The following is a 14,913-nucleotide window of genomic DNA, read 5'->3' as shown; positions in this document are numbered from 1 at the left end:
AGAGGATTTACCTTTTGATGTCTCAGTCCCAAAATATAATCTGCCCTAGTAGGAAATAGCATCTTCCAGTGTGGAGCAGGAACCAGTGTGGAGCAGGAAGCAGCCACAGAAGTGGGAGAGAGAGGTTTATTGTTCCCTGGATGCACATTATAATCCCACACCAATTGGAAATGTGGCAGCAGGTAGCCTAGTGGTTAGAGCGTTAGACTAGTAACTGATAAGGCTCCAAGATCGAATCCCCGAGCTGACAAGGTAAAAATCTGTCATTCTGCCCCTGAACAAGGCAGATAACTCACTGTTCCTAGGCTGTCATTGAAAATAAGGTTTTGTTCTTAACTGACTTGCCTAGTTAAATAAAGGTAAAGCAAGCATCCATCTCTTCCATTATGTCAAGCTCATGAATTTTGAAAGATGTTCATGACATATAAATACATCTGAATTAGGATGTATTCATCCAAATCCTCCAACCAGTACCCCTGCTTTCTCCCAGGTTTGATTCAAATCGATGGATTATTTGGCTTTACTGTGTAATACAAGTTGCCTGATATAGGCCACTGTATAGCCTATCTACATGCAACATGCATACACAGAGGATATAGGCCACTGTATAGCCTATCTACATGCAACATGCATACACAGAGGATATAGGCTACTGTATAGCCTATCTACATGCAACATGCATACACAGAGGATATAGGCTACTGTATAACCTATCTACATGCAACAGGCATACACAGAGGATATAGGCTACTGTATAACCTATCTACATGCAACATGCATACACAGAGGATATAGGCTACTGTATAACCTATCTACATGCAACAGGCATACATAGAGGATATAGGCTACTGTATAACCTATCTACATGCAACAGGCATACACAGAGGATATAGGCTACTGTATAACCTATCTACATGCAACATGCACACACAGAGGATATAGGCTACTGTATAACCTATCTACATGCAACATGCATACACAGAGGATATAGGCTACTGTATAACCTATCTACATGCAACAGGCATACACAGAGGATATAGGCTACTGTATAACCTATCTACATGCAACATGCATACACAGAGGATATAGGCTACTGTATAACCTATCTACATGCAACAGGCATACACAGAGGATATAGGCTACTGTATAGCCTATCGACATGCAACATGCATACACAGAGGGTATAGGCTACTGTGACTGAAAACCATCCATTCTGTTTGATAATTTCTCCCCCCTGAAAACAGAATATAATAATAGGGTAAAACGTGATTTCAGTGTACTAATTTAATCAAATAATGTACATACATTTATTGACACTTTTTAGTCACATAATCCATTGATGCATCAGACACACACATGGGTGGTAGTGTATGCACTATGCTAAGCTACAACCTCATAGCGATGAGCTATCATGTGTCTTTGTCTCAGCGTAGCATTGCAATTGTACATTTCTCCCTGCCTGCTAACACGCACCCCAGCTGTCCACTGCATAGGAGCACCACCATTTGTCATCAGTTAGGGCTTAAATTGGAGGGAAGCACACAGGGCTCCTGAATGGAAAAGCAACTTAAGCGGAACTAAATCCTTGACAAACAGATGTATGGCAGATGTGGCTGCCACAGTGACTGATGGGATGGAATCAGTCCTCTCTCTCCCTACACAACAGAACCTCATGGGCCAGTATTTCTATAATCCATCGAGTCATCAGCGCAGTCCCCTCCTCTCCTATCCTTTGCTAGTTGCTATTAGTGACAAGGGATAGCTCATACATGACACCTCCATGGGGTCATGTTCCATTTGTTCCATTAAGATGTACTTTAAGTCTGATTGGTGGATTTCTTTTCAGAGGGATGCTTCATTGTCAAGTGCTTAAAAAAAGAAATGTTTGCTGCAGCCTCAAAGTATGTACACATTGACACGAGTACAAGGAGAATAGTACACATAACTAATTAATATATTATATCTGACATTAAATTAAATAGGTTTGATTTGCAATGGAATGACATCATTTAATGATGTGGCAATTTACTTTGTGAAAGTCCTTTATCTTGAAAACATGATTGCTGACATGCAAAACAATTTTGGGACTGTATCAAATGTGGACTAATGAAAAAGATTACATACAAGTTTTTTTGGTGGATTATTCCTTTAACACAAGATGTCACATAGAGACATACAAATAAAGAGGTATTTTAGTCACTGTCTCTATATACATGAAGGATGTCTTTGTTGCCTAGGAGATTTGAATATAAAATCATTAATAATAATGCATGTTCAGTTATTGCGTTATCTACAACATGATACTTTAATGAGAACTGTAACGTCAGTGACATTTAAATTATCCATCCGTCACTAATATTATCCATCATCATATCCATAATTATCCATCTATTTTCTCTCTGTACACGCTGTGTCGACGAGTTTATGTGATTCTCAGGAACAGCTTGTTTCATATAGGCTGTATCTCCATCTTTTACTGAAGTGGGGATTCTTTTTCTCTTTCCAGTACGGTGGCCTTGAAGCACAAACGTATTATTTCGTGTTTCATCCATTATTCTTCTTTCTTTCTCTTTAAAAAAAAAAAAAGATACCATATCTCGATCTCTTGAGTCTGTAACAAGAAAGTAGGTGTTACCACAGAGGCACCATGCCCCGGAGCCCTACCCACATGCTCTCCTTTCCGTACCCTGAACAAAGCGCTCTGGGCCTGGGGTGAGGGTGGGTGGTCAGTCCCATGTGGTTCGTTCTCTCTCCAGGGGCCATATCAGATAGAGTGTTTAACAGGTACAAGCTCATTATCCCAGGCTAATTCAACCCTAGCAGACTTCAGGGACTGGGGCCAATCTGGTCATGACACAATGAGGATAGGACAGCAGTGTAGAAGGGCTGTGTTCAGTAGGGCAAACTGTGCCAAAATGTTTTGAAACGGTAAATGAAATAAGTGTTTCTTATTGAACAAATCCAGGAAGTGCATCCATGTTTCAGTCTGTTTTTTTCCCCATTTGATTGCTAAGGAACACGACCCTGAAAACGGATCCTGTTACAGTATACGAGTTCAACCTTTCACGACAAAGGGTCAGCTCAAAACTTCTAAGTAGGCATCCACTCCCTCTAGCTTAGTGAAAACGCTTTCATTGCAATTGAAAAAGTCAGACCTTATCAACCAACCAATTTATAACATGGTAATGCTTAGAATGTTCCCACTGTGCACTTTCACCTAGGTTGATTAGACTGTATCATCAATTACATCACAGCGTATCTTGCTAGCTTATTTGGCCTCTGTCTCCACAGTTAGACCCACGTTTGTCCAAAAAATTATTAATCTGTACATTATATAGATAGAGGTAAGAAATAGTAACATTTTAAATTGTACAAACAGTACATGTGAGATGGGCAAAAATGACAAAAGTATAACAACATATGTATCCAATAGAGATAAGAGAGATTTGTCTGCAGTATTATACAAACTTTACAAATTGACTGGAAATGACACTGAAAATCATTACTCACCACTTTCCTTACTTTCCTAGCCTCACTTTCCTAGCCTCCAATATCTTACTTCATATTACTAACACAGCTTGTGTTTCTCAGTCTCTTATTCTTCAAGATGACCGGGTTATAAACAACAACATAAATGCCATGACAGTTTTCAATTCATTTGAGGCCAGGGCAAATGTCCACACTGCAGCATTTCAAAATGTCCTTGTCGGGTTTCACTTTCAAAATGTCATTGATTTTCACTTTCAAAATGTCATTGTTGAATTAAAGCAATGTACAGTAGGTATAAAGAGGGAATATCAAGGCAAACATGGGTAGAGTATCTCTCTAAAAGCTTCATGCAAATGACAGTATGAGAAAGACAGAACCCATGACATCTCCCATCCTTTGTGAGACAGTAGCATTTTCTTCAGCAGCTTGTAGGCCAATATGGTTGAAGGTAGGGTGGTGTGTTTGACAAAGACACTATGTTGGAGCCAATATGTTGACTCCTTTGATGACCGGTTCTCTGTTGAGGTAAGTAGCCCAGTACACTAGGTTAAAGGTTCCAAATAGGACAGGGAAAACTATCCGGGACATTTTGTCGATTTTGCTCACGCTGTTGTAGGTTTTCTTGGGGTCCAGGACTTCTGTTTCAGACGATCTTAGTTGTATGGAGGTGCTGTTGGAGATGGTGGAGATAGAGATATCCTTAGTGATGTTGGGGGTGTAGTTCACTCCTGCTGTACAGACATTGTTGGGCTTCTTAGAAAGCACCATAGGGTCCCTTTTCTGTTGAGATAAAACATTTAAAATGTATCATTTAATATTTAATACGGTACTATTTGTGTTGGATGGATACAAATAGTCTGTGTTTCATGTCGACCCTCACAAACCGGGACTAAACGGTCAGTAATTATTATGCATGTACAGCATCAATGTTTCCATTACGTCATCCCAAAAACACGACCATAGCTCTCTATCACTTTTCAATAGTGTTTCATAGACAGTTTTCTTAAAGGAGAGTGGGATACCTGGACTCACCTTTGGGTGCTGAGCCTCCATGGCCTTCTTGCCATCCCACGCCCAGCTCCTCTTGGTGAAATAGTTGACGGTGGCAAACTCGATAAGCGCGGAGAAGACGAACGCATAGCACACAGCGATGAACCAATCCATGGCTGTGGCGTAGGCCACCTTAGGCAGCGAGTTGCGAGCGCTGATACTGAGAGTAGTCATAGTCAGCACTGTAGTGACACCTGGTAGAAAAACAGATACGTGATGTTCATTAGGGCACACATTGGAAAAGGGTTTTAAATGTTTTGCAACAGAAAAAATAAAATAATAGTTTCTACTTGGACAAGGCCAAGTATTCCCTCCCTGTTTCAGTCCATTTTATTCCATTCTCTGCCTTATGAACACTACCCCTGTATGATGAGTGAGCAACAGGTTGTAATATATTCTTTAGTATATGGGAATAGAGTCGTTAACATAATCTGTAGTGACGTGTGGTAGCTGTAGACATTTTGGGATCATCAACTAGATTCAGCCACGGGCCGATTTGTTATTGAGCGGATGGTCAGGGGGCCGGAACATAATTACAAATCATTTGTAGACTGCAAATTGATCACAAGAAGACCAAACAAGTATAATACTTCATTAAAACAATAATTTCAAACCTTGCTTACATTTGTATTCGATAACATACAGTATACACTATATACACTATATGTGGACACCCCTTCAAATGAGTGGATTTGGCTATTTCAGCCACACCCATTGCTGACAGGAGTATAAAATCTTGCGCAAAGCCATGCAATCTCCATAGACAAACATTGGCAATAGAATGGCCTCACTGAAGAGCTCAGTGACTTTCAATGTGGCACCGTCATACAACAGCTCAGCCGCGAAGTGGTACAGTAGGCCGCACAAGCTCACAGAACGGGACCACCGAAGCACGTAGCGCGTCCTAGGTTGCAACACTCACTACCGAGTTCCAAATTGCTTCTCGAAACAACGTCAGCACAAGAACTGTTCATCGGGAGCTTCATGACATGGGTTTCCATGGCCGAGCAGCCGCACACAAGCCTCAGATCACCATGCGCAATGCCAAGCGTCAGTTGGACTGGTGTAAAGCTTCACGCCAACTCTGGAGCAGTGGAAACGCGTTCTCTGGAGTGATGAATCAAGCATTCAACATCTGGCAATCCGACGGACGAATCTAGGTTTGTCGGATAACGTTATCTGCCCGAATGAATAGTGCCAACTGTAAAGTTTGGTGGATGAAGAATAATGGTCTAGGGCTGTTTTCCATGGTTCGGGCTAAGCCCCTTAGTTACAGTGAAGGGAAATCTTAACGCTGCAGCATACAATGACATTATAGATGTTTCTGTGCTTCCAACTTTGTGGCAACAGTCCTGTTTCAATGCCCCTGTGCATAAAGCGAGGTCCATACAGAAATGATTTGTCGAGATTGGTGTGGAAGAAATTGAGTGGCCTACACAGTGCCCTGACCTCATCCCCATCGAACACCTTTGGGATGAATTGGAACGCCGACTGCGAGCCAGGCCTAATCGGCCAACATCAGTGCCCGGCCTCAATGATGCTCAGGTGGCTGAATGGAATCAAGTCCCTATAGCAATGTTCCCAGAAAAGTGGAGGCTGTTATAGAAGCAAAAGAGGGACCAACTCCATATTAATGCCCATGATTTTGGAATGAGATGTTCAATGAACAGGTGTCCACATACTTTATTTTGTCATTTAGCGTATCTCTCTATTATGGGTGGGAATATTTTGGAATAGATTGTCAAAATTAAATTCACTTAGAGCTGATTTGCTGGTGTTTTTACAGTCTTCTATGTCCAACAATAAATAAAACAAGTATAAAAAAAATGATTTATTTATTTTTGCTCAGAACTTGGGGGGCCAAATAAAATCACCCTGCCAGTTGGGGAACCCTACTGTAGACATTCAGTTTATTTTTTTTGGGGACAAGAGAAAAGGTGGTAATCACCTGTAATGTCTATAATTGCCTGAAAATCTATTTCAAATTGGCATGATCATGGATGATATAGATAATTGTCGTTTAACCAGGTCGTTATTGTGAAAGACAATGTGTTCTCAATGACTTATCTGGCTAACTAAAGGTTTAAATGTAAACAATCTAACATTCATTCATGAAAATTGTGATAATTGTATGTGTTGGGTGACGGGGCAACATACTGTCCATTTTGAGTTGAAAGTACACTTTTAGTTAGAGTTGATTCAAGTGGTTGTGGTGCGGTTATACTAACCAAAGACGGTCCTGGCTGGTACAGATTCACGGTTGAGCCAGAAGGACACCTGGGACAGGATCACGGTCATGAAGCAGGGCATGTAGGTCTGAATGACAAAGTAACCAATCTTCCTCTTCAGGTAGAAGTGACACATCATGACTGTGTACTGTCCTGTTGGTTTTAGAGGACAGTGGGACAAAGATAAATGAATAATTGCAGTGGCAACAATGATAGAGATATACAGTGGAAAGAGAGAGTGGATCGCAAAGTCATCCTGCATTTTTGTCTAATTGTATTATATATTTCATAATTTTATCGAACTTTAGAATAATATGCATTTTTGTAAAAAAAAAAAGTTATATAAAATATAAATATATATTTTAAAAAAGTTATATAAAAAAAACACATGACAATGACACATGGCCCATGGCAACAATCGCCAACAAATATAATTATCTAAGAAAACAATTAATCAGATGAATAAAATATTATATAAAATGGCTTCGCTAAAATATGTATGTTACACTCAATAATGTGACAGTTGCTGTGTGAGGTAAATGTGTTGTGGTAAAAAAGTGGAGAGGGAAAAAACAAACATATCCTGTTAACCAACTGAAGATTGCATTTGAAGCTTTAAAAAAATCCTTTCTAGCTTCCCACAGCCGGCGCCTGATAAACTATAGAAAATCCACTGATGACTGCTGCGTTCTCCAGGCAAAATCGGATTTTTGTATCTCACTAATCCCCTGTCACAATCTGCATCCTGCCATCAGGGAAAACGCTAGCTCAGTCCTGCCCACTCACTCAGCTCGGCTCTGCTCTGCTGTGCTCTGGCCTCACACACTCGACAAGGACGCGACGCTACCAAATCTCCAGCGACCGACGGACAGATATCTACAGACCTAAGCTCAGAGTTAATAACAATTCTCCCAGGGGTGTGATGGAGGGGGGCTGACCTGGTGCCCCATGGGAAGTTTGTGATTCTGTGAGCCAAACGGACGTAGGGCCAACGCAGGGACCATCATGTCTCCAGCCCCAGAAGCCCCAGCTAGCCGGCGTCTTCTCGGCCCACCGGGGAGACACCCATGACTCCCAGCCTCTCTCCGCCCCGAGCGACCGACCGACCAACCGGGGATCCGATCCTCCATCCGGACTGTTTGCTGTTGATGCATGGAGCCCGATGAGACTCATAGAGGAATGAACATGTACCTTTGGTGGATTTTACTGCAAGGATTCTGGAGCGTTTATGGGGAACTTCCATTCATTGCAGACAATAACGCAGCCATGTTGGTCAACTGGTGAGTACTAAGGCAACGGTGGTCCCAGAAAGTTCTTGAAATACTTAAGTAAATGTCATTTACATGTAAATATGCAAATATAAACAAAGGAAACTGGAATAGGCTGGGTTTTGGGATCTGTCCAAAGGAGACATTGCATAAAAGCACACGGTTCTAAACCCAACTAAAGGACTCCATTTTGCAGGACAAACTATATTTCCCTCTTTTACCATACAGTGTACTATTTCATTTTAGGGGTGTACGGTATTTATTTTCAGTGTGGTTTGCTGTAAATGTACTGTGAGGGGGTATAGGATGTCATGTCCCTAAACCGAGCTGTTGCTAATCTCGTCTTGATTTAGCCATAGAGCTAAGATTAGGCACATGCTAATTCAAGAACCGCAACAGAACTGACCCACTGGATTCCCATCGGGGACAGTGAACTCTACTGACTTGGCCTTGGGCCAGACAGACGGCCTACAGCCACCGCCTGACCTCCGCAGCTCCCATTTGTCACTTGCTGGCAAGCAGAGAGGAGCAGGTGGAGGAAAGGAGATCCACAGAAACACACTTTTAGCTCGCGGGCCTACTGAAGTTCGGGGTCAGTCCACAAATGGACTATAGTTTACACTTATCAGTGGCCCTGCAGGGAAGCTTATAGGATCCCGCTGTCTACTTAACAGGCAGGGAGGGTTTTAGTTCTTATCCATGATCAAGGGAGATTGCCATGGAGGGACTGTCCTGCCTCTCCTTTCCTTTCATGGCCAAGGAGTTAAACGGCTGTGATGATGACTCTCACAGTGCTGGATGGTTTCTGCCATTCTACCCACCACACCAGGGAAATCCACACTTTTAACAGCCATTCTGCAGACAGCAGCCGAAGTGTACTACAGTTCTGCTTTACATAAAGGGAATTAAGCCTTTCAGTCCCACGTGTCTTTGCCCGGGAGCCTGGGATGTCCAATCCCTGCGGGCGCTGTGATGTCGTCCTCTTATGCAAAAGCCTGATGGGACAGTCAACACGGGATTAACCCGTGACTCCCAGGGAGCTCAGGACAGGAATAAGTGAGTCCATGTGTAGCCTAAGTGACAGCTGGCTCCTTCCCTTTCTGCTCTTGCTCCTTCACCAAAAATACCCCCCCCCCCCCCCCCCCCCCCCCCCCCCCCCCCCCGCTAGCCTACAGCGAAGTACAGTGGAGTTTGGAGAATGACATTTCAAAGGGATAGGATACCTTCACCCAAAATATTCATTTCCCCAATGTAATATTCAAGAGTCTACTGACCCACCCGTGCTTCAATCTAAGTAACATAATAACAGAATCCCCATGAAAATCGGTCAGCTTAAGATAGAGATATTTACATGGGCTGTGTCTTAATCCATGGTGTCCGCCTATGACAGCCTTCCGCACCTGCGGTGGAAGGTGGCCGAGCTACATCTGTGTTTGTCAGACCGTGAGAGAACCCTCTTTTTCCGGTCTTCTCACGAAAACGTCTGTAGCGTCTGAAGGGTTTGGCCTACCAACTAAGATGACCCCTCTATGGAAAGATGAGACTCTCTGTTTTGCCCTACTACCCCAACAAGTGTCACAGGACTCGTCTGAAGGTAACCCATACAATGAATGGAAGTATGGAGGTAGTTGTGCCAACAAATATAAGGGTTGTTCAATATATGTCCATAAAAACCCAATTATTTCCTGAGCTTTCTTATGTCTCCTAGATATAGGACAGACACTTCAAAACCTTCATGTTTGCACTGTCCTTTTAGTCATTTATGAATGCGCTATTCAATGCGTTTCTATGGGCTATAGTAGTAGGTCAAAATACAATATTTTATCAAACATTTTCTATATATTATTTGATACCTAAAGGGTACAATTCTAAATCAAAATGTCTCAGGCTACATTCCATTTCAACATCCATATGTGCATACCAATTAGAATGCATACCGTAATACATTGCTTAATTCTAGGGTATGCTAGTGTGGATATTGGAAGAAAAGCTGGGAAATAGAGAATATACCTCACCTCGACTAGTGTAGATGTCCTCAGAGCCTGCGGTCTGGCCGATCAGGTGGTACTGGTTGAGACGGGATCCGTCTTCTGCCACCACTACAGACTTGGCAGCACCGGTTTGCCAGAGGTACACCACCTCAGAGACTGGATAGGCATCTGAAAGAGAGAAACGGGACACCGTGAGGGCGCTAATGAGATATTATACAGGCCAGGGCACATATCAGGAACTACCAAGTCTCAGACCAAAGTCATAGTTGAAGCTCAGATGTTGAGTCAAGCGAAACTAGGATGAAGCTATTACTAGGACTAAACGTTCTTCTGGCAACACATATCGGAGGCCGACGTCGTGTACGCATGAAATGCATGATGGAAAAGGAACGGAACAGTTTGTTACTTATGTCCAGGGCACAAGGTTCCTCATATCCTACTCTAAGTGAAACTACATCGTGGTTTGGTGTCCTAGTTGATTTATTGAGCAAATGCAAAGTCTCAGTGCCAAAAAGTTGCTTCTGATCCTGCTGTGTTAAGTACAGCTAGGCACCCATTGCGTTTGTGGATTATGTGGTGAATGGTTTTCTCTCTAAGAACAGAGCTTAAGAGACAACACGGCTATACCCAATCTCTTTTCCTTTACCATAGTAGGACAATACCCCAGGAGCTGTACAGTATAGACCAGAGTAAGGGACTCTGCCAGCTTTGCCCCTCTGGGGCTTCAGGCTTAGATTGAGCTGTGGTTGAGCACATGTTTGCAAAGCAACACAGCTTGTTAATCACATAGCCACCCACAGTGGCTGATTGAAGCTGAGGGTGTCGGCTAACGCTGACCCCCAAGGTCTGGTCCAAATTACGCCTCTGCCACAGCAGAGGGTCATCAGGCATCGTGACATACAGAAAGACAAGGATGCATACGCAGTCAAATGGGCAGACGGATAGGCAGACAGACAGACAGGCAGGCAGGCAGACACACACAAACACACCAACACCAGCTTCAGATTGTAGCCTACTCGTTTTTTCGCTTAAATTGGTGATCTGTAATCAAATTATTTCCCAATTAATCTAAAAGGGAACGATTTCTCGTGTCAGCTCTCTGTGTTGATTTTCCACCTTTAGGACATCATCCCTCTTACCTAGAGGATTACAGGAGGGTCCAGTGTGGAGCTCACGCTAAAGCTGGGGCTAAGCCCTAAAGACTCATGACATCCACAAGGAGTTGCATTGGCTCCTCTCCTGAAACACTGACTCAAGAGAGAACACAAAGGCCTGCCAACCATTAGGATCTCTTAATAGGCTGTATCAATAGAACAGTCTGGTTCGATCAGTAATACAAAGGTCAGGTCAGGTCAGCTATAGTTTATTGTAATCAGGTAGGTGCATGTCAAATATGAACTATAAACCAAAATATGAAGATGAAGAGTTTGGCGATCTGTTACAGCCAGAAACCCTTTTTTTTTTACACTACTCATGACAGAGAGTTATCATTTGAAGTACAAACGTATCTAATTTTATTTTTGAAATGAATTAACAAAAGCATTGTTACTATCAAATTTCCAATCATCAGACATTTACTATGTACATTCTACACTAAACAAAAATATAAATGCAACATGTCAAGTGTAGGTCCCATATTTCATGTGCTGAAATGAAAGAACCCAGAATTTTTCCAAACACACAAAAAGCTTATTTCTCTCATTTTTTTTCTCACAAATTTGTTTACATCCCTGTTAGTGAGCATTTCTCCTTTGCCAAGATAATCCATCCACCTGACAGGTGTGGCATTTCAAGAAGCCGATTAAACAGCACGATCATTACACAAGTGCACTTTGAGCTCGGGAAAATAAATGGGCACTCTAAAATTTGCCGTTTTGTTGCACAACACAATGCCACTATAACGACACAGGACGAGACCCAAATGCAGACAAAGGAGGAAGTTGGTTCGAGTTGCTGATATTTATTAATAGACAAGGGGCAGGCAAGAGGCAGGTCGAAGACAGGCAGAAGTTCGTAAACCAGGTCAGAGTCAGGTGGGTACAGGATGGCAGGCAGGCTCGAGGTCAGGGCAGGCAGAATGGTATGGCAGGCGGGCTCAGGGTCAGGGCAGGCAGAAAAGGTCGGAACCGGGAGGACTAGAAAACAGGAACTAGAAAAACCTGCTGGTAGGCTTGACGAGACAAGACGAACTGGCAACAGACAGAACCACCGGTATAAATACACAGGGGATAATGGGAACAAATTGGAGACACCTGGTGGGGGGGGTGGAGACAAGCACAAGACAGGTGAAACCGATCAGGATGTGACAGTAACCCCCTTTAGGGGCGCCACCTGGCGTCCTACCTGGGCGCATACCTGGTTGACCGGGATGCCGGCTGTGAAAGTCAACGATGAGGGCCGGGTCCAGGATGTCCTTAGTAGGGACCCAGCACCTCTCCTTCAGGTCATAACCCTCCCAGTCAACCAGGTACTGGAAACTCCTGCCCCGAGGTCGAACACTCACCAGGCGTCTCACCATGTATGCCGGATGGCCATCGATGAGACGGAGACGGGGAGGGGGAGTGGGGCCTGGAAACAGGAGACAAAGGGCTGTGAGACAAATCTTAGACACATGAACCGTGGGATGTATACGAAGGGAAGCAACAGAACAGTGGGACTAAGGATTTTAGAGATGGGAAATCCCAGAAATGAGTGAATCCGGGAAAACGTTGAGGCTGCACTCTAAATGTGTGTTGGGGCCAATCCACCACTACTCTCACCTTGTCAGGATCCATCTGAACGTTCCCTTCAGCGATGACGTATCCCAGAAAAGAGATAGTGGGGTGAATGGAATTCACGCTTTTCAGTTTTCACAAACAACTTAAGAGGCGCTGGACGACTTGTCGGACATGCTCTTGAGCAGAACGGGAACAAACAAGGATGTCATTGAGGTAGATAAACACAAACCGATTCAGCATGTCACAGAGCACATCGTTGACCAGGGCCTGGAAAACTGCAGGGGCGTTGGTGAGTCCAAACGGCATGACCAGGTACTCATAGTGTCCGTTAGCTGGGTTGAAAGCGGTCTTCCACTCGTCTCCTTCCCTTTTCCGAACTAGGTGGTAGCCGTTCCGAAGGTCCAACTTAGAAAAGAAGGTTGCCCCCTGGAGAGGTTTGAAAGCCGAGGAGAGGAGTTGTAGAGGGTAACGATTCTTCAAAGTGATATCATTGAGGCCCTGGTAGTTGATACATGGGCGGAGGGTCTTGTCCTTCTTTTCCACAAAGAAGAAACCTGTGCCAGCAGGGGAGGCAGAAGGTCAAATGCTCCAAGCAGGCAGAGTGTACTTAGTGCACTCCTCCATGGCCTTGGTCTCAGGGCCAGAGAGGGAATACAGCCGCCCACGAGGCGGTGTGGTGCCCGGGAGAAAGTCAATGGCGCAATCATAGGGGCGATGCGAAGGAAAGGAGTTGGTGCGAGCCTTGCTGAAAACCTCCAGGAGGTCCTGGTACTCCACGGGAATGGCAGAGATATCCAATGCTTTTCCAGAGCCCGCAGGAGGACGTCCTGGGGCAGGCTGCGCCACTTTAAGGCAATGTGAGCGGCAAAACAGGCTCCAACCCAGGATAGATCCAGTGGTTCAGTCAATCAGGGGGTTGTGCCTTTGGAGCCGTGAAAATCCCAAAACGACAGGAACATGGGGAGATTCAATATGTAGAAGCTGTATGGACTCACTGTGATTGCCCGACACTCGCATGTTAGTGGGAACCGTACTGTGAGTGACCCTGCCAATGGAGCGTCCGTCCAGTGCTCTGACGTCCATGGGAATGGAGAGGATTTGTATGGAGATACCCAGCTCAGATACTAGAGTAGCGTCCATGAAGTTCTCGTCAGTCCCAGAGTCAATGATCACCTGGAGAGATTTAGACCAATCACTCCACAGCAGGATAACATGGAAAGGTGTACAAGTAATAGGAGTTAGAAGACTCCCAGTATGGCCCACCAGCATACTCACCAGCGTACCTACTGATGAGCCTGGTCTTTTACTGGACAGGTGGATATGTAATGCCCTGTAGAACCACAATACAGACAACAGTTGGAGCTCAGCCTACGTAATTGTTCCTTAGGCGACAATCTAGCCCTGCCCAGTTGCATAGGCTCTGGAGTAAACGATTCGCCCGTCCCCGATGTTTCCCGAGGGGGCTCAGGTGACTTCGGATCCTCTCGGGAATGCAGGCGTCGGGGACTTCCGGGGTTCGTGCGTGGCCACGCACGCCTCCAACTCAATCATCAAGTTTGCGGACGACACAACAGTGGTAGGCTTGATTACCAACAACGACGAGACGGCCTACAGGGAGGAGGTGAGGGCCCTCGGAGTGTGGTGTCAGGAAAATAACCTCACACTCAACGTCAACAAAACTAAGGAGATGATTGTGGACTTCAGGAAACAGCAGAGGGAACACCCCCCTATCCACATCGATGGAACAGTAGTGGAGAGGGTAGCAAGTTTTAAGTTCCTCGGCATACACATCACAGACAAACTGAATTGGTCCACTCACACAGACAGCATTGTGAAGAAGGCGCAGCAGCGCCTCTTCAACCTCAGGAGGCTGAAGAAATTCGGCTTGTCACCAAAAGCACTCACAAACTTCTACAGATGCACAATCGAGAGCATCCTGGCGGGCTGTATCACCGCCTGGTACGGCAACTGCTCCGCCCTCAACCGTAAGGCTCTCCAGAGGGTAGTGAGGTCTGCACAACGCATCACCGGGGGCAAACTACCTGCCCTCCAGGACACCTACACCACCCGATGTCACAGGAAGGCCATAAAGATCATCAAGGACATCAACCACCCGAGCCACTGCCTGTTCACCCCGCTATCATCCAGAAGGCGAGGTCAGTACAGGTGC

The 14,913-nt window shown here is 44.6% G+C and overlaps 2 protein-coding genes across 3 annotated transcripts in view; one reads left to right on the top strand and one right to left on the bottom strand.

Moving 5' to 3' along the window:
• Positions 1–1,266: 1,266 nt before the first annotated feature.
• LOC139373186 (gamma-aminobutyric acid receptor subunit alpha-5-like) overlaps positions 1,267–14,913 on the bottom strand; it is a 35,802-nt gene continuing 22,155 nt past the window's right edge. The window contains exons 7-10 of the mRNA XM_071113364.1: positions 10,051–10,194; positions 6,768–6,920; positions 4,522–4,733; positions 1,267–4,269 (exon numbers count right to left, since the gene is read on the bottom strand). Of these exons, the coding sequence (XP_070969465.1) occupies positions 3,964–4,269; positions 4,522–4,733; positions 6,768–6,920; positions 10,051–10,194 (815 nt within the window). The 3' untranslated portion in view covers positions 1,267–3,963. The remainder of the gene's footprint in view (positions 4,270–4,521; positions 4,734–6,767; positions 6,921–10,050; positions 10,195–14,913) is intronic.
• The window catches only part of LOC139373185 (gamma-aminobutyric acid receptor subunit beta-3-like), a 57,063-nt gene continuing 49,711 nt past the window's right edge, over positions 7,562–14,913 (top strand). Inside the window, exon 1 of one of the 2 annotated variants that reach the window (XM_071113363.1) lies at positions 7,562–8,047. In XM_071113363.1, the coding sequence (XP_070969464.1) occupies positions 7,920–8,047 (128 nt within the window). In that variant the 5' untranslated portion in view covers positions 7,562–7,919. The remainder of the gene's footprint in view (positions 8,048–14,913) is intronic. The other variant, XM_071113360.1, reaches the window with a different exon arrangement.

The sequence above is a fragment of the Oncorhynchus clarkii genome, chromosome 18 (genome assembly GCF_045791955.1).
Source record: "Oncorhynchus clarkii lewisi isolate Uvic-CL-2024 chromosome 18, UVic_Ocla_1.0, whole genome shotgun sequence".
Taxonomy (NCBI): domain Eukaryota; kingdom Metazoa; phylum Chordata; class Actinopteri; order Salmoniformes; family Salmonidae; genus Oncorhynchus; species Oncorhynchus clarkii.
This window is presented reverse-complemented; position numbering and strand designations above follow the sequence as displayed.